Below are 24,190 nucleotides of genomic sequence, written 5' to 3'. Positions count from 1 at the left end.
TTATTGCCCTACAGATGTAAAGGGGGCAGATCAAATTTTGGGGTTGTTTGTATTTTGAAGACCATTTTTACTGCATCTAAGTCTCATCTTGGGCCTCATCAACAACGTCACCAGGAAGAAAAGTGTCTCTCTTTAGACTGAGGAACAGGAGCAAGCGTTGCAAACTGCAAAGGCCACTGTGGCCCAACATTACACATTGGGGCCTTTGTATGTTAGAAACTGCTGTAAGTGATCATAGAATGTCATGGGGACAATGGCACAAATCTGCCCAACCTGGGTGTAGGAAAACATTAATTGGTTTTTGATCCAAGCAGTTCTCCACAGCTCAATGCAAGTACAGTTGTTTGGATAAGTACTTGTTAACAGCATTTACTGCTTTAAGACATGTTGAAGCTACTACTCGAACGGCTACTATCACCATACACACAGGTCTTCCGATTGCTGTTTGGGTGAGGCAAGAAGGAATAGAAGAAAGAACTCGTAGCTCAGAAGCAGATCTCTTCAAAAATGGAAATGGTACCTACAAGAAAGAGTTGGAGGGCAAGTCAAGAAGCAGATCAGATGATTCAAACACTGGCAGACTTGGTAGACTTCATAAGTGAGGTAACCGAAATTTCCAAAATACAATTACAGGGATCACCTGTGACCGAAGCAGGGTGCTGGGATCCTTGAAGAAGAAGGTATCGGTCTGGTTCACTGATGGTTCTGCTACCTTTGGATAAGAAGGAAGACTGTGGGTTGCAGCTGCCTATCAACCAATCAGTGAAACTATTCTGCAGGACACAGGGATTGGACATTCCAGCCAATATATTTAATTGCATGCTACATGGATAATATTGATGTACACCACAGGACCTCTTATTTCTTATACGGACAGCTGGGCATAGTTCAAAGGACTGTAACATTTTAAATTACAGCACTGCTCTTTCAATTGCCAAACAAATATTCCTCAAATCTCTGATAGCCATCCAGTCTTCTAACCCACGTTGCCTCTTTGCCACCTTCAACTCACTTCTCTGCCCACCTGCAGCACCTCTCCCCTTACTCCCTCAGAGCCCATGATTTTGCCACCTACATCAAAGAAAAAAATCGACACCATTCGACAAGTTATTTTCTCATGCCAAATTCCACACACTCCATCCACCTTCACCTACACTCCCCAAATCACCCTTAATTCATTCTCTTCAATAACTGAAGATGAAGTCTCTACACTCATCTCATCATCTCACCTTACAAACTGTCCACTTACCCTATTTTTTCCCAACTTCTACGCCCCCTCTCCTCCAATGCATGCCCACCTCTATCTCACCTGTTCAACCTGTCTCTCTCTATTAGCACATTTTCATCCTCCTTTAAACATGCACTTATCTCACCAATTCTAAAGAAACCATCTCTTGTTCCAGGCTCTATTTCCAACTACTGCCCTATTTCTCTCCTCCCCTTTGCCTCCAAAATACTTGAGCGATTAGTGTACAAACGCCTGTCTTTCTTTCCCTCCTCTTATTCCATTCTCGACTCTCTGCAATCAGGCTTCTTTCCCCAACATTCCACTGAAACACCTTGCACAAAAGTGATTGATGATCTACTTACTGGAATGTCTAAGGGTCATTTCTTAATACTAATTCTCCTGGACCTCTCTGCTGCTTTTGTCAATGTTGATCATCCTCTTCTCCTACACACTCTACATCAGGGGTAGGCAACCTGCGGCTCTCCAGGTGTTGTGAAACTACAAATCCCAGCATGCTTTGCCAGTAGATAACCAGCAGTTAGGTGGCAAGGCATGCTGGGATTTGTAGTTTCACAACACCTGGAGAGCCGCAGGTTGCCTACCCCTGCTCTACATGATACAGTTCTTTCCTGGTTCATTTCTTACCTATTGAACCACTACTTTAGTGTTTCTACCTCTGGGACATCCTTCCCTCCACTATCACTATCTGTTGGGGTCCCACAAGGCTCTGTTCTTGGCCCTTTACTTTTTTTAATTGTACACCTCTTTTTTGGGGGCACTAATTTGCTCATTGGGCCTCCAGTACCACCTCTATGCTGATGACACCTAAATCTATATCTCTTCCCATGACCTCTCCCCTTCTATACTATCTTGTGTAACCAACTGTCTTTATCTATCTCCACATGGATGTCCCAACGCTAGCTAAATCTAAACATATCCAAAACAGAGCTTATTATCTTCCCTTCTGCCACAATCACTACCTGCCCTCAAATCTCCCTCATTGGTAATAACACCACAATTTCCCCAGTCTCCCAAGCCCACTGCATTGGTGTCACAATTCACTCACGCGCACATCCAGTATCTCTCCCAGTCCTGTCGATTCCACCTTAAAACCATTGCCAGAATATGCCCTTTTCTTACTCAACATGCTACCAAAACTCTTATCCATTCTCTCATCTCCCGTCTTGACTACTGCAACCTCCTGCTGTCTGGCATTCCCAACACCCATATTCATCCACTTAGAATGTAAGCTCTCTAAGGAGCAGGGTCCTCCATACCCTTTGTTTTCATGTGTCCATTTATTTTGTCTGCATTGTATGTCCTTGTTTTATGTATGTCCTATTTCCCTACTGTACGACTCTGCGGAGTACTGTGGCCCCTTACAAATCTAAGATGACAATAATGCCTATGATGCCAACAATAAGGCCGATAACCTTACCAGAGTCCGGTAGCTGGATCTAGAATTACCTGGGCACATGATCAAAATGGAAGGACAAAGTATGTCTCAAACATGACTTATTACTGCAGGAGCACACGCAGGATTTGTAGAGGGGGGTTTCAACGCCATGCTACCAATGGGCATGACCAGTATGCATGGGGGCATGTCTATAATTTTAGACAGTGCTGGGCTGCTCTCCAACTCTTCCTATCCCCATCATATAGACTGGCAAGCCACCTCAAGCATACAGTGCCCTAGGCTGGGAGGGGGTTTCCAGGCACCAGGAACCCCCCATCCTCTCTGGGTGTGTCCCTGCACTCTAGCATCTAATACACCTGTAGGACCACTCTTTGGAACCTGTTACTTTGAAGGTAACTTTAGATATAAAGAGTGGAGAAGAGAGGGAGGGGAAGAGACTGTAATTTGGGTGCCCACAGTAAGTGTACACATTAAACTGCACTACTAGTGCGCGCCAATTAACCCCTAGTGGGTTACCTATTAAACTGCACTACACCTTACATTTTACACTGAATGAAAGATTGCAGGGATGGGGCACAGCTGAGAATGTGTGTGTGCAGGATGAACTTCATGAATATAATCCAGGGACTACAGATCTTCTAACAAAGGGAACTATGTTAGGGTCAGTTTGATGATTATCATTAAACATGTTCCCTATCAGGTTATGCCAGGAAACAAAGTGTGGATAACTCCCACAGTGCACAGAAAACATAAACAAAATGTGGAATTTATAAAGGACAAGGAAGTACACAGCTTGTATTTATACAGCAAACAGATAAACCTGTTTATCTTCCTTCTTACAGGTTGTAGCAGTTACCATGAAGGTGTCATAAACCGTTTCAACCTTGGTGTCATCTGAAGCTCAGAGTGCTAGAGTGACATCTGCTATAAAGAAAATGCAATAAAAGAGACTTGCTAGGTATTGTGATTCACATACAATCATTTCCAGATTGCCAGCTTGTTTGGACCTAAAGAAACAAAGCACGGATTAATCTGATGAGCTCTTGATGAACATTGATGCTGTACAGGTGCTAGAGGGAATACCTGTGCTTACGATCCATCTGTGCAAGGATCCTTGCCAGACCAGTGAGTCTCTCAGACCTGTGCAAAATAATCCTGTTACAACTATATCATGATCCTGCTCTATATTGATTATGGGTGCTAGCTGCCTGCCAATCTGACTATACATTGTTTGACTACAATTTATTTATGTGCTTGTTACTGCACACTACTGTGCCAGTGTTGTACCTCCGTGTATTATCTAAGATTGAAGTCTATGTTTATTGAACTACTGCTGTGGATTGGCTGTGTCCGGTTCCGTGTGCCGCTATGCAGCTCTGAACTATTGCTGTGCTATGTTGCTGCATTGGCTACGTTGGTTCCACTTGCTGCAATCTAACACTGAATTACTGCTGTGCTCTATTCCTGTGTCCAGTTATCTACACCTGCTGAACCTTGAGGATCCATGTTATTAAGGAGACACGAGTGCCTGACCTGTCTTCACTATGTTGTTGTTGCTGTGCATCTTACTGTGTGGACACTGTACTGCATTACAGCTCATCAGCCTTTGTGTTTGTCAACCCAGTTCTGTGAGTCCAGCTCACTGTGGGTGTAAATACTGAATATATTCCAGCTGGTCTACTTCATTGCTGGCAATTACTGATCTGACTGTGAGAACCTCTTCCCACAAGTAATGCTGCTGTATTCTGGGTAAACTTGTCCATTTCATGACCAGTCATTTCTTGTTCCGGTGATGGATTTATTCTAATGCAAGTAAATGTGCTGTACCCTCCGGCAGCCACCTGCATTAGGATTACCATTCAGGGTCTGTGAGTATATTCTGTCTGATTCAGTATTAACAGGAACTTATGTGTTGACCAGAATGAACTTGTCTTTCCTATGTGCTGATAGTTACAGTACATGAAATCCAGAAACTGATGTTCTTTGAATTATCTGCTGCCAGGGGAGTGCTGGCTAATTTTAGCCCAGGGACCAAGACTCGACTCAGCAGCCTATTGGGAACATTTTAAAGGAAAAAAAATGTGGGTGACCCAGCCCAAGGTAGTCCATCATGGGAATGGCCCGGGAGGCAGATGTCCCCTGCCTGCTGTCTGGTCTAGCTGATAACTGAACTCACCCCCCTGCTAAGGCAATACACAAGAGTCAGGGAAGAGGTTAAAAAGTAGCGGGCCCTGGCTTAATTGTCTAGTGGGAGGCGCCATCAACCTGGTGTGGCCCCTCCTGTCCCTTTGGTGGCTGTGGAAAGGGCCCCAAGAAGATGCTGTACCAGGGCCCTAATAACACCAACACAGAGAACCAAAGCAGTGGCTCCTACATGCAGGGCTCCATTTGCCCTTATATCTCTACAGGGATTTACAGCAATATGCAGTTATATACATGTGATCCAGGATGGATACGGATTGCCATACGTGGAATCAAGAAGGAATGACGAAATATCTTCTGGGGTTTTCTTTGCCTTCCTCTGGATCTATAGATCAGTAACTCAAACCAGATCACAGGGAGCCCCAAACATGACCGTCTCACATCTGTAAATGTTGCCCTCTTGTTAATGTAAGCTGATATAAAGTGTAATCTGATTTAATATTGGCTGGGTACTGATAACTATTAAATACTTCAAACAAATAGCATTCAACAACTTCATAAATTCCCAGGAAGCAACATTAGTAGAATGTGTAATTAGATACATAAACAGAAGGAAGAAGGTTACAGAACTGAAGATTTCAGGGTGGAAATGGTTACATTACTCTAGCATCTAACTGTCATTCTTGACATTCTAGTTTATCTAGTACAAGAAGGAAAAGACTACATGTAGAACACAAGTTACTTTGGAAACTGCCAGATAGCATCAAGAGATATAATGATTCTTACACAAGCTCTTTCCTGTCCTATGTATCTGGGGAACATTTGTGGCAGATCTAATGTTTTTTTTTTTTTATTAACAGTATCAAATAAATACAAAGAGTAAACAGGTGAGCATCCCATGCAAAGGGTAAATGTAATCAAAGTGCAATTTGTTATAGTGCAACAACTACAAGTAAATGCAGATGTACAATAATCTTAAATAAAAAATCATAGAAAACATTTTGGTGTTTGTTTTTTGTTTGAGTCAGGAAAAAATAAAATTGAAAGTGGAAAGAAAAAGGGGGAGGGGATGGGGGGGATCGGTTACCTTTCTGACAGTGAAGTGGTAGCAGAGAATTAAAAGTTCAGATATGTCTAATAAATTAGTTTAGATGTAATAGAGGATCAGGAAAAGGCCAAAGGACTAGTGTGTATTTCAGCAGAAGCAGGATACCTGTAACTGCTATACTTATACTTACAATGAGATTTTGAAACTTAGACCAAAATTTCTCTATGATCAACCAGTTATGGAGAAAAGGGCCTGACAGCCTCTCCAACAATGAGGGGAAACATTAATATAAATCTTATGCACTCTGGTGGAGCCCAGTACCGGCGGTATAAAAGCTTATACGCATTCTCTAGACACACTGATTTGGCCTGGCAGAGCTAACATTTTGCATGAACATAGTACAGTGTTTTTATTCAGAAAAATTAACTTTTAAAAGCCACATCAGATAGTGAGCATCATTATGTAATGTGCCATAGGCTCTTGAGGACCAACTGGCAGTATTTCACCAGCTCTATTCATAAGCAATATCCATGCAGAAATTATTTTTCATTAACCTCTAATACAATATCCCTGGCATATAATTCTAATTGACTGTTACTTTTAAATGTGAGAAAATTCAATAGCACATATCCAATATGATAGCAGGGACTCCGGACACGTGTCTAAAGTGGGCCATACATGTTGACATTTGGATGATCAAGAGTTAAACGAGACAGATTAACCAATAAAATTGTCATATTCGCTGCCATCTTAAAAGCACATACAAGTTTGATTCCGTGTAATATACACTTCACACCTAGCTGGTTTATCAGTGATTGATCTGCCCAATTGTGAAGAAACGTGGTTCCCAAATCACTCAGACACGGTATTAGAGGAAAAATAGAAGGATGATTTATTCTGCAGAACAGGATTAAACAAAGCACGGCCCCTTAACAATAGCAGGTCCAAAAAGTGAAGAAATCAGTTCAAATAAATCCAGTGAGATAGGTTTCACAGCACATCTCTGGCAGAGCATCACCTCTTGGCCAAAGTTAGTCACATACGTGTCCAGCTCCCAGGGTAGCCTCTTCTATCACCTCATAATCCCACCTTGGGAATTGACTGCCCTGGGGAGTTGCAAAAGTTCTCGATTGGTGGGCTTCTCACACAATCCAGCCCCCTCCCCTACCTCCCCAGGTGTCTTCCCTCAGGTGACCCCTGCTGGGTCCGGCTCCTGGCTGCCTGTAGAGCTCACTAGTGGACAATAGGGAGTAAACAGAAATAACAATGGTAGCTTAATTCACTCAACTCCTGAGTGTTCCCTGTGGAGGTGGAATTTAACCCCTGAAGTACTTTTCCAAGGTGATGTTATAGCTACATCACTGATACTTCCTGTTAACAACATGGCTAAAAAGTGCAGTTCAGAATGAATGAAGAATGAATCAGATTAATGGGTTGTAACACCATACACCATGTCCGTTGCTTTACACCAATCAAAATGTGTTTGGCTTTAATTGTGCAGGTCCAAAAATCTGCTTAGACAATAATGACATAAATGGGGTCCTTGCAATGTAAATATTAGATTGGACCACTGGACTTCTGAACATGTGTCATTTTGTCTTTTGTCACAAATCTGGTCTTCAGGATTGCTCTGAACGACTGTATTGGCACATGTGACATAATCTTCATTCATTTTTTTGCAAAAAAAGATTGAAATGTTTTTAATACATTATTATATTATTATAGGCAGCATGGTGGCTAAGTGGTTAGCACTTCTTCTTTATAACACGGGGTTACCCCCCAGCTGCATTATGTTTGTGTCCCCGGAGGGAGCATGGTGACACGACCTCTCTGCTGCTCCATCAGCTTGGGCAGCCGCCCGGCCGAAGAGTCTGTTAGTCAGAGATATAACTACCGGAATTGCCATGCCGAAAGTGATGTTCGTCAATTCCGGTCGTGGCTCTGGTGGAGGGGGTATCCCTCCTCCGCGGCACATCTCACTGGCCTACTCACACTGGCGGGAGAGCGGCGACCAGGAGGGGGACGTAAAACATCCCCCGAGCACGGGAGCATCATGCACCCATGGGGGTTAACTGACCATCCCTGGGGGATGGGCATGTCCCGCCCCACTCAGACATTTGGAAAGGTCTAAAATAAATGTGACACATTAGACCTGGGGACCTAACGCCCGCGGTCACACTCACCTGCCCAGCCTCCCTGAGCATCCGACAGGCTCCATGGCACAGCAGCTCCCTCTGCTGCCTTTTATCTCCTCCTCCCCCTCCCATTCATTCAGACACTAATTATCCCTCAGGATATTTAAGGCACCTGTTCCGCAGGTAAGATGCCTGTTCTTTGAGTCAGATCTGTCTAGCACTCAGACGTGACTTTGTTTGCTCTCCTGCTCCATGCCTTCTGCAGACTATCTCCCTGTCTCCAGCAACTCTGCAGCTAACCACAGTGGGCTCCATACATGTCGCAGACTATCGCTCCCTGTCTCTAGCAACCTTGCAGACCATCAGGCCTTCTTCAGTCTCTATTGGATCATCACTTTTTCCCAGCGGCTGGGCTCTCTCTTCTGGTCTCATCTGGCACTCACTCAGAGGAGTGCGATCTGCGGGACAGTTGCCACAAAGTCCACATCTCCTTGCAGAGGTCCCTGGCGAAAACCATGAGTAGAGCTAAGCCGGAGAGGCTACAAGGATCTGATCATCATAGTGACTCTGACAGTAAACATAAATTCAATCTGAATTTTAACATAATGGTTGTATGCTTATTAACTGGGTTCAGTCTTACCTGCTCACAGCTTTTAAAGGCAAAAACTCCCAAAGTAATAGCAGCTTTTAGACACCTAGGGAATCACCTGGCACAAGTTGGATAGAGAAAGGAGCTACAGTAAAGGTCTGGTCACAAAACCTATTTATAAAAAAAATAAAAAAGGCTATAAAGTGTTGCGCTCTACTGCAAGTATTTAATGTTAATGAAGATTGTAATTAAAGTAATGAAGAATGAAAACTGGGGTGAACTTTTATTATTGGGAAATGATTAAAGCATACATGCCAACTCTCCCGAAATGTCCGGGAGACTCCCGAAATTCGGGTCAGTTGGCATTTCTCCCGCATCCTGGATTTCACAGAGAATCGCGTCATTTGGAGGGCGGGAGGGGGCGGGGCGAGGCCAATCGCGTCATTTTGGCCCGCCCCCCGCGACATAAATTACGGTTTTCGCGGGGGCAAAATTATGCGATTGGCCTCGTCCCGCCCCCTCCCACCCTCCAGTCACGCCCCCTCGGGAGTTGGCAAGTATGGATTAAAGTGTGTGGTGGCTCACAACTCGCTGGATTCCTGATGCAAAGGAACCTCTAGCTCTATGGGGCTCACAGTATTAGCTACACAGGCAGTTCCAGGTCTCCAGCTTTGTACTTGTGAGTTGCAGCTTGGTCTTCTGGGAAATGTAGTCCTCTAGCAGCCAATCACATAGGGACGCACAGCAGGATCTCTTCGGACTGCCCAGGGTGATGCCTGCCTGTAAATCCCTGCTCCCATATGTGATGTGTAAGTGTGTGTATATATGTGTATATTATATAGAGATATATAGATATGTGAAATGCCAAGTAAAGTCATGTAAAAGCGTATCTGAGAGTACTGTGAACACGATCTTGACTCCCACATGGAAGAGCCAAATAATTATATAATAATATTGCTATAACATGTTTAATAGTAGAGCGCATTGCCTGGGAAGAAATCAGGGAATGATAGATTGCTGACCTGTGAAATGTGTGGGAAAAACACTAGAGTTTCCTCAGCAGGGGATTGAGGGATTTGCTGAGCCTACCCTAGGATTGTCTGTTCATCAAAATGTGACATATTACTGGTGTAACTTTCCTGAAGATTCCAGGAAGAATGGCGATATACTCAGCGTCTCACATATTTTAGATAAGGTCTTATATCATAATTCTTACTATGTTTTCCTATAACTTATATTAATAAACATTGTTAATCAATATTACCCTAGATATTATTATTCTGATTTTCCACATTGGAGTCCTAAATATGAAGATTCCTGGAAAGTCCACAGTGACTCTCAGATAGGCTTTTACATAACTATTTATTTGGTTGTGTTTGAGGCCCAAATTGATTAATCTACACTTCATACGCGCACTTTACCTTTGTTTTTATATTCACAGATTTATTACCTTGGGAAAACAGCATGTGACTTGGAAGGTTTCCACCAAATGGTGTGAGACTATATAGCTTGCAAGAGGGGCCTGTGAAACCAGGATGAGGGAGTTTGGACCCCTGCGAATACACATGCATTCCATCGCCTCTTTCTGCGTACTGCTCTGTCCTCATCTTGCTGCGTGGCAGTTTATTGTAATTTGTGTTGATAGCATACATTATTATATTCCATGCATATTTATGCTAATATATGTTAGATTTATTCTTAAAAGTCCCCAGGTGGAGTAGTTACTCAGAGATAAGACAGAACAAGAAGTCTGGGCTAAACAATGAGTGTATACAAATACAATCTCATCAACTTTGTCATCTGGCCAACAAGGTCATTGAATAATAGAACCCTGGGCCAGACTCTCTCCACAGTGAACCAACGGTCCCCAGCCAGCAGGGGGGGACACTGTGGAGTTAGCACTACCATCTTGCCACCAATTACAAGCTAGCTACCACCCTGGCTCTCTTATTTCGTTTTTATTTAAAGCTTTATTCAAGGTAGTAAACCTTTGTACAAGAACTTTGAGTATTTGATGCTTGCTTTAAAACGTCACTGGTTCCTCAAAATGTAATTAGGATATCACCCCTTTTTAGCTCTAGTATTTTTAAACATATATAATATGATGTTAGTTCATTATCACATCGGGTTTGAGACATAAACAGTTATGGTAGAAATCATTAAAAAATGTCAACCCTTTGCAATCTGATATTATGCCCGGGATTTACTGTGTCGCTTGTCCTTGCCAAGGTCCCTGTGACCGATAATAATCTTAGAGAAGGGTTTTTTAATTAGTGTGAAAATCAAATGAACAGACTGGGATATGTTCTTCTTAGTATTTTTGTAAAGGCTTTTTTTTGTATTAGATGATCCAAGTTTCTCAGCATACATATGACTGCTCTGCTGCAATGCTGACCAGCCTCTAATCAGGTGGGGGTTGAGAAGTGTTTGACGGAATCAATTTCTGGGCTACAGTAGTGCACTGTCCAATCACTACAACACAAGCTGTCTTGCAGTTCCACTTACAGTCTCTATGGGTGCTGTATAATCAGATGAAGGTTGTAAAGGCTTGGTCCTGGTGGCAAGCAGTGGACAACGGCCCATGGTCATCTGTGCAAGACAATTTGCATGCTAGATGCTATTTACCAGTGTTCACCAGTGTTCTAGAGGCATTCAAGAGAACATTTGTTTTAGGAAAAGCAGGTCTGTGTGTTCAAGCCTTAACGTACGCTCCCAACATAGGTTTCAAAAACTGATTGCCTTGAACTTGACTGCCATTTGGAGTGCCTTATGTTCTGTCACTCAAAAGAAAGTCTGTTGGAATGTATGTATGATTCACAAGTGCCCTCTACTATTCTCTATTGTTGTACAAAAAATTATTAAACACAACTCTTATAAAAAAAACAACAAAAACTATGCTTGATTACATATTGTTACATACAGTGGTGTAGCAAGAAGTCGGGTGCCTGGAGTGAGCACATGGTACGGCACTCCTCCCTCCTCTACAAAATAATGCTATTGGTGGGGTGTGGACAGCACACAGAGGGTGTGGGATGCATGCCACGGCAGTGGGTTGAACTGGAGGATATGTAGATGAACGGCCATCATACTTCTGTGTTGTATTAAGGTGATCTGGGGGTTTTGGGCTGTACGTACGCCATGAGCCCCCACTCCAGACGTAAGTCTCACTATAAGTCAAAAGTACATTATGCAGCATGCCACACACTGCGGATGTATGTTTGGTATGTAATCGAGTCTTGCATGGTTCTTCTGCACACATCCACCTCCTGGTCCTGGATCAAATTATGCACCCCACCTCCCCTTGTCACACATTATGTCCCCAATATTTTTTTGTCCAATTTGCCCCCAACCTCACTTCCATATATCATATGTAACACCGACAGGGAGCATGGGGATCATATGTGACCATAAGAGGGAGGATGGTGGTCACGGGTCATGGGTCAATTGTGTCTCGTTTCTCACATAATGTGGATTATAGTACTTTTTATAGCCCATGCTTTTGTTCCCCAGCTCACCAGACTACAACTGCATTGTCTAATTACATGTGGTTAAGGGGACATTGTAGTTCAATGTAAATATGTATATTGTGTATTATATATGGATGACTTGCAGTAATGTTATTTATTGTCCTTAAACTGAAGCCAGGAGGGTTATGGGTAAAGATCAGGTGGTGTCCAGGATACAGGTGAGAGGGCTGGAGCTGCATTCATTCTCCCCCCTCCTTCCTCTACAGGAAGCATGGAACAGCTGGGGACCCTGTGACATCACAAAGTAGTGTAAGGGGTTAATTTTAGCAGGGGCGCACTGCTACCCTATCCTTGGAAGTAGGGAAAGCCAATTAGCAACAATTGTTCTCCTTAGGACTAGTCCAGACGTTTTCTACATCCTAGCAGGGGGCTTCTGTGAAAGGACAGCTCATCTTCACTGCCCTCTCCAAACCCCCTAGTCCTGCACTGACCAATGGTTAAGAAGAATAGACCCAGGGGTTTGCCCAGGGAGGGGAAAGACTGTGGAAATTAGACCTGAGATATAAGGAACGACTACAGAGGAGAAGGGTGGTCATTCTGGGATTTCATTGATGAAGTGCAAGACTAGTTTTGAGTTGTCGTTCTATAACTAGAGTCTATATATGCAGCTGAGAGAGATCCATGGGTCGTGAAGTCTGGACAGCCAGGTGACTATAACTCCTTAAACTAGTGGGGTAAGGGAGAGATGATGTGTTAAACCTGCCTGGCATTTATTTACTGTGTGTACATAATATTCTAGTGTTGTTTGTATGACAATAAATATACTGTTGTATTTTTATAACTGCATTTGCCTGAGTGACGATACGAATCCTAGAAGGTACTGGGTAGGCTTCCCTGGCATAGGAAGGCACCCGTGGGTGGCCAGCCAGCGTGAAGTGGGTAGCATTGGGCCAGAAAACCCGGTATCTTCACAATTGTGACAAGGGGATAATGGTGACTGACCCACCAGAATCGAGACAGTTGGCAGTGTGCTACTTTCTCTTACCTGTTATTGCAGTTTTAACAACCTCCCGCTGCAGTTGTCTTAAGCTCAGTTGCTGCTTGGCCATTCAGTCACTGATTGTGGTTTAGATAACCAAATTAACATATGCGAAGTGCTTTGGTACGATAAAACATGATTGTGGAAGCATACACACTCAGAGCCAGAATAAAGGCCACATGTCCTGGGGCTGAAAATTATAAAGGGCCTGTTGTGAGAAATGCCATCCCACCGGACGTGTGGCCAGTGATGTGTGGGTGTGACCAGCACCATGGAGGGCATAGCTTGCACTTCCTTCCAACCACCTACATCTCCCTCCCATCCTCCCTTACATAAAGAGTGCAACACTAACTGAATCACACAGCATGTATGTAAAGTAAAGAGTGGAAATACATCCCAGATGTTCCTCATGTTGGGACAAGCTCTTGGCTAAACTAGATAGTCCCCTAAAATCAGGACTATTCTGATGGAATCGGGTCAGCTTAGAGGTAAAGGTGTGTTATTTTATTGACCATTGAAGACAAAAATATAATGGTTGATTATTTTTATTTATAAAGTGCTTTAATTTCATCAGTAATTTTTATTGAAGTTTTTGCAAATATTTTGGGTACAGAAAAAAAGGAGGTGAATCAACAAGGGGGGACACAAGGGGAACCCCCTCACAGAGGGGGGGTTGCTCAATGAGTATTACAACAAATATAAATCCACACATTCTGAAAACAGAAAAGACTCAACAAAACAAAAAAACATTGCAATACACATCATAGAAACATATAACGTTCAAAAGATAACGGGGAAGGACCACTTATCCTCCTGGGGAGAATAAAGTAATGCCAGGAGCGAATGGGTGGGAGAGGAGGAAGATGACCCTCTATTTGCACCCGCTCCATCTGTAATGTATACATGTCACTTGAACCACTTCATGATAGGGGCCGAAGGAGAAGTGGAGTATGACATGTCTATCGTCTCATTTTCAAAGCTGCACTGTATTTTAGAAATAATTCAAGCCAGCAAAGGGGATTTATAAAGTGCTTTAACAGAAACATACATGAAAAATGCTCATTTTTTAACATTGAATAAATTAAACTTGAATCTAAGTATAAATATATATATATGAAAACACTGTCTATTGCATGCATGTGCCATCACTTCTGGAAACAAGGTTTCACTTAGGAAATTCCACCCAAAATTACGTTTTCAGTTTTAAGTGAAAGAGCGTATTGTGTTTTTAATCTTTTTGTTGTTTTTTTTAATCAGCTTTGTCACTGCTGTGTCTGTAAAATTACATATTTTTACAGCAGTGTCAGGATGAGAGCATAAATCTGATATGCTGAAATAGAATCTTGAATGTCAGGACCCAAGTAAATCTTTGCATGAATACCTAAATTAACCTGATGTTCAACTCAGATAAATGTGTGACCAAATGAGCCCAGGAGGAGGTAATTGAGTTAGGTAAACCCTTTGTGCAGAGACCAGCTTAAGATATGCAGATCACAGACATCCATTGTATTTGCTCATGTATTTCACTAGCTAATTGACTTCCTTTCAATAGGTAGTGTAAACACAAACTAACTCCTGGGTGTAAATTGGAGAGCCATATGCCAAGGGGCAAATCTTGGAGACTCTGGTATAAAAATCTGTATGGTCTTTATGCAGGTATATAGAAATATGACCTTCAAAGGAAAATGTTGTCATAGTTCATATTTTGGGGAAATCTGGATGCCACTCCGTACTGAGGGGCAAAAACCACACAAGGGTCTTAAAACATAGATACCAACTACACCGGGAACAACCATAGTCACATGTATTCCAGGATGAGATTGGATATTGTTGTAATCTCATCATATTTGGTATTTAAACGTGCGGGAGATTATGACCGGTTTATTGAGGGGGGTGTTATTTCTCTGAGATATATCTGTGAAGAATTACCAACAGGTCAAAACCTAGGAATAGTTTGACCAAACCTGAGGTAACACCCAGGGGACATTTCCGCCCCCACATTAGCATTCACACTGCCCCTGTGAATGCCGTCCCATTTGAGTTTACTTAAAAATCTGTGTTCTGAGGGGAAAAACTGTCAGACTTTTGGGGAAATCAAGTTACATTGATAAGCTGTCCATCTTCCTAGCCAAATTCCCCTTGGCCAGAATGCAATTCATGTAAGTGCAAATCTGAATGTACCGTATATACTCGAGTATAAGTCGACCCGAATATAAGCCGAGGCACCTAATTTTACCACAAAAAACTGGGAAAACTTATTGACTCGAGTATAAGCCTAGGGTGGGAAATGCAGCAGCTACTGGTAAATGCACAGCCTAAGGTCAGCATCTGTAATCCAGGTGACAGAGGTAACAAAGGCCAGGAGACACTTACAGAATGATTTACTGCCACCCAATGAGGTTATCTTCTGTCAGTAACCAGGGTCTAGCTAGAAAGAGATGCAGGTGCCCAACTGTGCCGGGCAAATTAAAAACGGTAATGTGTTTGAAAGGCAAGTGCAACTTGATTAATATATTCTCCCCCTGATGTCCAAAGAAGCCCTTTTAAAATGTAGAAATTTAACTGAAGGAAAAAGCTGTAGAAAAACATGCTAAAGCATGGTGTGCCTGCTATCCATGCCTTAGCACAGTAAAGCATCACAGGCCTTACTGGTTTAGCGATAAGGAATATAGTGAAATCAGATGCATGCAACATGGCCCCAGCACACGTCTGCAGAATCTGAGTCTGCAGACAGCTGCAGAATCAGGTTGACAATGAATGAATTCATTAAAATTATAAAAAGATCAACGTAAAATACAGAAGATGGAAATATGTTTTGTAATATTCTGATTTGAGATGAGAAGGGGCCGACACAACATGCAAGCTCCACATCACCTCCGCTGACCTTCAGTAATACACTGGCTTTCCAACAAGCTGTTGTATGTGTGAATATCTTTGTACATCAAAGCAGCGTGGACAGTGAGAAAGTCACAAACAGACTGAGCATGTGGTACATTATCACTTAAACAGCAAGTTCATGGAGAGGAGAGGAGAGGGATTTTTCAGCCTTTTACTTACCACCGCGCGTTCCACTGACAGGAAGCAGGAAGTTTGGCATTTGGAATGCACATGCGTTCCACTGCGGAACTTAAGATCTGAGGGACCCGACACCAGGTAAGTTCACCCGTGTATAAGCCGAGGGGGCATTTTCAGCATGAAAAAATGTGCTGAAAAACTCGGCTTATACACGAGTATATACGGTAATCCTTTTTATTTAAACTGCTTTTGCTTGTTATGTCAAATTTATTAATTGTTTATTCATTATTTTTCTTTATATCTTAATGCCCTGTATTTTTGTATATTAAATCTAAAATTTAATAAGTTGCGTCCTTGATACTCTAACGGATTCATTAGCCTATTTAGAAGAGATTGCTCGTCCAGGTTACCCTGTGTGTGATTTGTTGATACATTTGATTAACAAGCTGTGTGTGCTTGTATTTACATTTGTGTAACAGTCTGGAGGTGTGAAGAGTTAACCCTGTGTGTGCTGGTGTGAGTCTTGCTAGTTTGTGGAACTAGAAGCCTGTGTGCCAGTGTGGGACAGTATGTTGGGGTCCTATTGCCCGTACCCAATAGGTGGTGGCTGAACCTTGAAGTGTCTGGGGGGTGTGAGAGCGCTGTGTTTGGGGGCGATTCCGTAGTTCTAGAACCTGTGTGATAGGTGAGAGAGACTGCGGGCTGAAATCGTGTGTGACCTCATACAGCAAATACCCCAAAGTCACGGCAGCTGGGAGCGTGTTCGTGACAAGCAGTTTTACAGCAGTAAGTGCTCAAACTGGTTAATACAAACCTAAGCAGTATCACCAGTACCTGATCACATGCTTTTTTTCTGCAAACAACCTATTGGATCCTCTTCAGCCAGGCTTTCACTCTCAACACTCCACAGAGACTGCACTGATCAAGGTTGTCAATGATTTGATCACAGCTAAAACTAAAGGCCATTACTTTCTTCTAATTTTTCTGGATCTCTCTGCTGCATTTGACACTGTTGACCACTCTTTCCTCATACAAACGCTACAATCTCTAGGTCTTCAAGACACTGTCCTATCCTGGTTCTCATCCTACCTAGCTAAACGCTCTTTTAGTGTTCATTTCTCTGGATCCACCACTGCTCCCATTATCAGTTGGAGTACCACAAGGCTCAGTCCTAGGTCCTCTGCTATTCTCTATCTACATCACTTCTCTTGGAAAACTAATATGCTCCTTTGGATTTCACTATCATTTCTATGCAGATGATACCCAAATTTATCTATCCTCTTCTGATCTCTCACCATCTGTGGACTATTTTGGATGTCCTCTCGCCAACTCAAACTTTTAAAAATTAATAATATTCCCACCCGTCAACAAAAGTGTCTTGCCTGACATTTATATTTCTGTTGATAACACAACCATAAATCCCACCCCGCAAGCTCGCTGCCTAGGTGTAATTCTTGACTCACAACTATCCTTAGTTCCCCACATCAATTCTATATTTACATCATGCAGAATACATCTAAAAAACATTTCCAAAAAATGTACATATCTCACACAAGACACTGCAAAAACTTTAATTCATGCACTCATCATCTCCTGCATGGAATATTGCAATTCCTTCCTAACTGGTCTTCTCAAAATTAGATTTAAATCTCTACAATCTATTTTGGACACAGCGGCTAGATTGATTTTCCTAGTAAATCGTCCGTGCAAAAGAACATCTCTGAATTCACAGCACATCCAACCTTGAAGTGGATGTGCGATAGCAGCAGAAGACCACACACCACCCTTGTGACCACCACACAATACACAGCACCTTTGTGACCACCATGCAACACATAGCACCCTTGTCACTGCCTCACAACACAGAGGGCAGCTATGAGACCGCCACCCAATACAGAGCAAAATATGATTTTTATTGATACAAACTGTGTAGTCAATGTGTAAGAATATGATTATCAGTTGTTGGTCATTTGTTATATATAACTATTATTTGTCCAAGTGTTCATACATCTGAGCAGACTTCAAAATCCAAATAGTAAAACACAGTTAACTGTCCGTGGCATCAGGGCATCAGCTCCTTTGAAAAAGTTGGTAATTTTGTTGTAAGAAAAGGAACTGATCTCTATGTTAATAGACACAGGCCATTGACACCTGCATATTATATTTTCACATATCCCCCATTGTCCATTACACGATTGCCTCCCCACCCTCCCCACACCACCAGGTGCCCTCACATAAAAAAAATGTCTAGTTTTTTTACTCCTGGTTGGCCTGGGCTTATTTCTGTGGAGAGGCCTGGGGCCCATCAGGCCCATTGTTAATCCGGCCCTGCACACTCTTACAATATTTGACCAAATGGTTGTGAATTGTGTGATCTGCATGATAATTGCATAAATGTGTACCCAGCGTAAGGGTGGAACAGACACAATTCTGCAGAGTGGTTTCCATCCATCAACCTGTTATTCTTGTTTATAATGTTCCCCAGGATAGGAGATAGCGTGTGTAAGTGAAACAAAAATAGACATCACATTTGCAGCCCACTGGTGCATAACAGGGCATGTCTAAGATTCTTACCTTGCTTTACAACAGCCCTGTACATTCCTTTAATGTTTTCTAATTTTCTCCTAAAATTCTGCTCAGTGTGTCAAAACAAGTGTAGCCTCATTTGGCTTCAAGACATCATGGTTTAATTTAATCGGTAGAGTGAGAATATATGGACCTGTAATAATGTACATTTTGATAAAAATCATGTAACTGCGTTGACTGTATGGAAAGTCATGTAATGGTATAATTGATAAAATCTTACACATTGTGTATGTAATGTACTGCAATAGTGTACATTGTATATAACAGCCAAAACTTAAAATTATAGCGCCTGGGCTCCCCTAACCTTCAAATTTAACCTAATTAAACTAAAATATTCATAAATTGCAGCTCTTGATTGAACAATAAGCAATAATGTACATTACATATGGAGCATTGCATGTGGAATCCTGCAACAGTGTACATTGTATATAAAGCCATGCATAATGTTCTCTATATCTAAGGTCCTGCAAAAGTGAACAATGTATATACATTTTTGCAATAGTATATATCATCCTGGAATCATTCATATTATGGAACCGACTGTATGTCATTTAAAAACAGACTATAACTCAGCAGAGAAATCCAGTACAGTGATTAACCCCTGCCTTGTATATATGTCACGCAGTAGGTACAGTAGGTCATAGGCGGAAGGTAGGAGGATGCAGGGCGGTCCCCGAGTTTAGTAGCCAGTTCCTGGATGAATTGCCCCTGGCGGGAGCGGTGTAACCAGAGGTATCCTCTCTCCCCTCCCTGTCACCATGCCAGGGACCGTGGTGTTGGGCACTTGGCTCGGGCTGATACTTTGCCAGGCTGCCCTCAGCTCCAGGGGAGCTGCTCCTCCGCCCAACATAGTGTTTGTACTGGCTGACGACCTGGGCTGGAACGACGTCGGGTTCCACGGTTCCGAAATCAGAACTCCGAATCTGGACCGTCTGTCCGACCAGGGAGTGAGACTGGGCGGATACTACGTGCAGCCGCTGTGTACCCCGTCCCGCAGCCAGCTGCTGAGCGGCAGATACCAGGTCAGACACATGTCAGTCATCTGTGTGTTGTCCTGAGACACGGGCGAGCCTGGTACCGGCCGCCTTATTATTATTACTGTAGGTAGTGAGTGTTCTGTTTGTATTGGTTGTAACTGTTCCCCATCAGTTTCATGTCATATGACTAGGACTGGTCACGTGACTGCCAGGGCTGTCTTGTCTCAACTTCTGGAAAATACATTACTTACAGTACACATACAGGGTGTTTTACTTGCAATGTTTTTAAAGGGACTTTTTTATATGAATAAGTTTATTTTCTGGTTTATGCTTTTTAAATATAGGGTTATTATCTAAATTTATATACATAAAACACCAGGTTTCCTGTTTTATTTGTTTGGAAGCGTCTAGCAAAATTGCTAACATTTATTTGATTATAACTCTGTGGCATTTATAAACCTCACAATTGCCCCCTTTCTCCTCGTTTTTTGGGGGTTGCATTTGCTTTTTGGACTAAGATGACAGCATCTGCCGGATTGGAAAAGTTTGCTTTGACTGATGAGGAGGGTCAGGTCAGAGCCGTAACTTAGAATTCTAGCGCACGGGGCGAGAAAGACAAATGCTGCCCCCCTAGCCCTCAAATTATTTTTTTTAACTCTTTATTTTCAACAACAACATGAGTTACAAACAATCCGAAGTGAGAATACAGAGATACTGTATACAAAACAAAACAATAATCATAATTGGTATGATCCAACTGTAAGCCTTGGGAAGGCCCGTTAATAGGAAACCCTATGTTGTGTTTTTCCTAAGTTTTATTGAAAAGAAAAAGGAGAGAGGGGGGAGATAGGGGGAAGAAAGATAAAGAGAGAAAAAAGTTAATAGGGGAAAGGGACAGAGGGATAACTCGACATATACCTTCCGAGGGGGGATGAAGCTAATCCGACAACCCCCCGAGAGGAAACAGAGCCCACACTATAAAATGAATGGAAAATGCAATTCACTGGGTGGCGGGCATTGAAGTCTGATGGAAAGCATACCAGAGGTCCCACACCTCATGAAGATTTGGTATTTTGTCATGAAGAAGGCTAATAATGTATTCCATTGAGGCCACCTAGCCCTCAATTTTAACCAAATGAGCCTAAAATATTCCTAAACTGCGCCCCCTTCATCGTTGCACCCTGGGCGGTCGCCCCTGTTGCACAGCCCTAGTTACGGCCCTGGGTTGGGTGGATCACAGGACCATTCCTTCTACAGATTGGGTGGCACAGTGGTTAGCATTGCTGCTTCACAGAGCGGGGGCCATTAGTTTGGTTTCCGCCCACAGTCCATAAACCTATTGTTAGGTTAAGTGGCTTGTTTTGGTATTGTTATGGGTCCATAAACAAGATTCTTTTAATGGGGCAGAAGCTTTTTAGCCTGTTTGCCTTTTTCTCTCTGTAAATTAACTGTGGAGATTCAGAACCTGATTCATCAAGGAACGCAAAGTAAACACAATTTGCTTTTTTTTTTTTTTAAATTGGACAGAAGTGCAAGTACACCCAAATTCAAGTACAAGTGGATCTCAAGAAATATTTCCATTTGAACACGGGTATAAGTACGCTCTGGCTCTTCGTTACTTGCCACAGACAGACAGAACAAACTGCACAATGTCTATGTACAATTGGAACTTGGAACATACAATATCAAATACATTAACACCTGTTATTATAATCATTAATAAAAATACATGAATCAGATTATTATTAATGCCCACTGTTCATGAAATGCAATTTCCCACCCGTGGGACAAAGCTCTCCCGCTCTGGATGGTGGGACAGGCCCTCAAAACGAGACTGTCCCTCCTAAATCTGGACATATGGAAGGTATGCAGTAACATTAACTCAAAGAGCCTGCTATGCAAACTGTGTTCCTAGTAGTGACTGACTATGTAATAAAGCCTTTTTATTGGTAAACGGTTGCAGTAAAAAACAAAATAAAAATGAAACTTAAACTCAAAAAGTAAATGTTCTTTGGTCGCACATAAGAGTTCCAGTTCACTAGAACCAGTAAGACCGGACTGATTGCTTCCTTGTAAATAAGTGTTTATCTGTTTGATCTACTGTCGTTTAAACATGACGCATAATATAAATGTGTGTGTGTGTGTGTGTGTATATATATATATATATATATATATATATATATATATATATATACACACACACACATATACTTATTACTGAAGTCACTCGCTGCCTAGTTACTAATTTCATTTTCCTGATTTTTGCTTCAAAGATTCGCACAGGACTACAGCATCAGATCATATGGCCATGTCAGCCGCACTGCCTGCCTCTGGATGAAAAGCTTCTGCCCGAGTTACTGAAGGAGGCTGGGTATGCCACGCACATGGTGGGAAAATGGCACCTGGGCATGTATAAAAAAGACTGCCTGCCAACCCGTAGAGGATTTGACACTTACTTTGGTGATGTTTTTTTGTATTTTCTTATAAATCTAATTCTGATTATGACATTTCTAAAGAGTACAGTAACCTATGTAATATAGTTAGGCTGGGTGCACACTACAGAAAGTTTCTCCCAATGTGATGTAGTTAATGATTTTACCAACGACTGAAAGTCCCGGTCAGCATGCTGATTCATGTGTACACACTATACACGTTTTACACGATTTACCTTCAGATCTGTGCTCTTCATCTGTCATCACCATCTGCTGAAAAGATTGTGACACTGCACAGTCCATAGAGATCTATGGACACTGCTGGGTGTGAGCTCATACACACTGCAGGATTTGCCCGACAATGTTCCATCGTTTTATAGAGATTTTTTTAGTCAGTTTATAAAATCAAATCAAACAATACGATGTGCTTTTAAAACATGATTGTTGGAGCGTACACACTAATGCGATATTGGACCTAACAGTCGTTTGTTGTGTAATCTGCCTGATATTTGGGGGAAAAACCAGTAGTGTGTACCCAGCCTTACCCTCACTAGGGTTATAGTTGTATAATACAAACATGCGGTTGTAGTACAGAAAATGTAACTTCATCTAGAAATTCCTTCCATCTCCACCTTCTCACTGGCTAGACCTTTGTGTGTCCTAACCTGTAAAGTTACTTAGATAATTGACTATATGAGCGTCAGTTATGTTGTATCATTAAATATGCTTTACAGGAAGTAAGATAATGCAGAATCTGATCTAATACTGTCCCAATGATCATACCACATATTTACTGCTGATATTACCAAGCAAATCACTCTACACACGCTCTCAAGGTTGCATTATTCTAGTTTGATATGTCTGTAAATCAATGATTGTAATAGAAGCCATGTAAAAGTGTTAAATGGCAGATATATACATCCCAGGCTTTCTGTCTTGCGTGCTTTAAAACCCCAGGGAGATTGTTTGTGTAGGGAAGGAGCTTCCCAAAGAGTGTTTTCGGTTGTGGGAAAAGTGTCTCAGGTTATGAATGGAGAGAGAAGGGCGGGCTCCATTCATAAGGCCCATTTCCACAGTGCCAGCAAGTTGCTGGCTAATCAGGAGTTGCACCTGATTAGGTGCTGTTGAAAATCCATGAGTTTGCTTCCTCTCAGCCTGGGAAGCAGACCAGATGCCTGTAGAAAAACACTGCAATCTGTAACCAGTAAGTACTGTTATTTTGTGTGTGTGGGGCACAAGGTCATTCACTTGAGAGAGGGTGTTCCTGTGTATTAGTTAGAAACCAGACAGCCTAGTGACTTTATTTTTATACTGGTGAGTAAAACTAGGTGGCGCTATTTGAACCAAGACACTGGACCAGTGTGATCTATTTGGGTGATGTGTGTGTGAAGTGCAGCCGTCTAAACCCAGCAGATGGTAACCCCCTAACCCGATCTTACTACAGATGTATACATGAACAAGGCCTGCAGTTTAATCACATTTTATGCTGTAATTACTTGGACATTTGACATGTGAATATATTGATGGATTTGTGTTCCTTATCTCTCCTCCCTTTCTCTTCCCTTACTGCCTCTTCTTTTCTAATTTAATGTTACTTGTGATACAACGTTAAAATCCACTAAAAAAAAGTAATTAAGGACATCCTCACTTGTGTGTGTGTGTGTGTGTGTGTAGGAAATCATTCCCACCTACAAGTGGTTCCTTCAGTAGGATGAGCCGTTCAATAATGATGGAGATATAGTTACTTGGTGAATGCATCATTTGCTTTACTACAAATTTGTCTTATGGTTATTGTCTTTATGCAATAAGTTATATTTTTTTTTAATTTATACCATTGCATAAAAATCATTTGATCTGGTTGCTTGACTACATGATAGGCATCGTTTAGAAACTGATATTGGTGTTTGGCATTAGAGATGCTCTAAGCAAATCTGTTTTAAAACTCAAAGGGTTGTCTTTTGTTTTTGTTTTTTCCAGCCACTAATTTTAATTCGAACATGAGCCGCAAAAAACAAAAAGAAAAAAGGAATTGAATTTCAAACTGGTTTAAAATTTTTGATTATCTCCACACAGCAGCTTATTGCTAGTGACAGAACCTTGCTTGATCTTACCCAT

General features: G+C 42.0%; 2 protein-coding genes across 2 annotated transcripts in view; one reads left to right on the top strand and one right to left on the bottom strand.

Annotated features, from left to right (window-relative positions):
• Positions 1-24,190, bottom strand: part of SCAMP1 (secretory carrier membrane protein 1) — a 457,689-nt gene that overhangs the window by 77,561 nt on the left and 355,938 nt on the right. The gene's annotated exons all lie outside the window — the stretch shown is intronic.
• Positions 19,316-24,190, top strand: part of ARSB (arylsulfatase B) — a 103,552-nt gene continuing 98,677 nt past the window's right edge. The window contains exons 1-2 of the mRNA XM_075182248.1: positions 19,316-19,688; positions 21,917-22,103. Coding sequence (XP_075038349.1) covers positions 19,425-19,688; positions 21,917-22,103 — 451 coding nt within the window. The 5' untranslated portion in view covers positions 19,316-19,424. The remainder of the gene's footprint in view (positions 19,689-21,916; positions 22,104-24,190) is intronic.

The sequence above is a fragment of the Mixophyes fleayi genome, chromosome 1, assembly GCF_038048845.1.
Source record: "Mixophyes fleayi isolate aMixFle1 chromosome 1, aMixFle1.hap1, whole genome shotgun sequence".
Classification (NCBI taxonomy): Eukaryota; Metazoa; Chordata; class Amphibia; order Anura; family Limnodynastidae; genus Mixophyes; species Mixophyes fleayi.
This window is presented reverse-complemented; position numbering and strand designations above follow the sequence as displayed.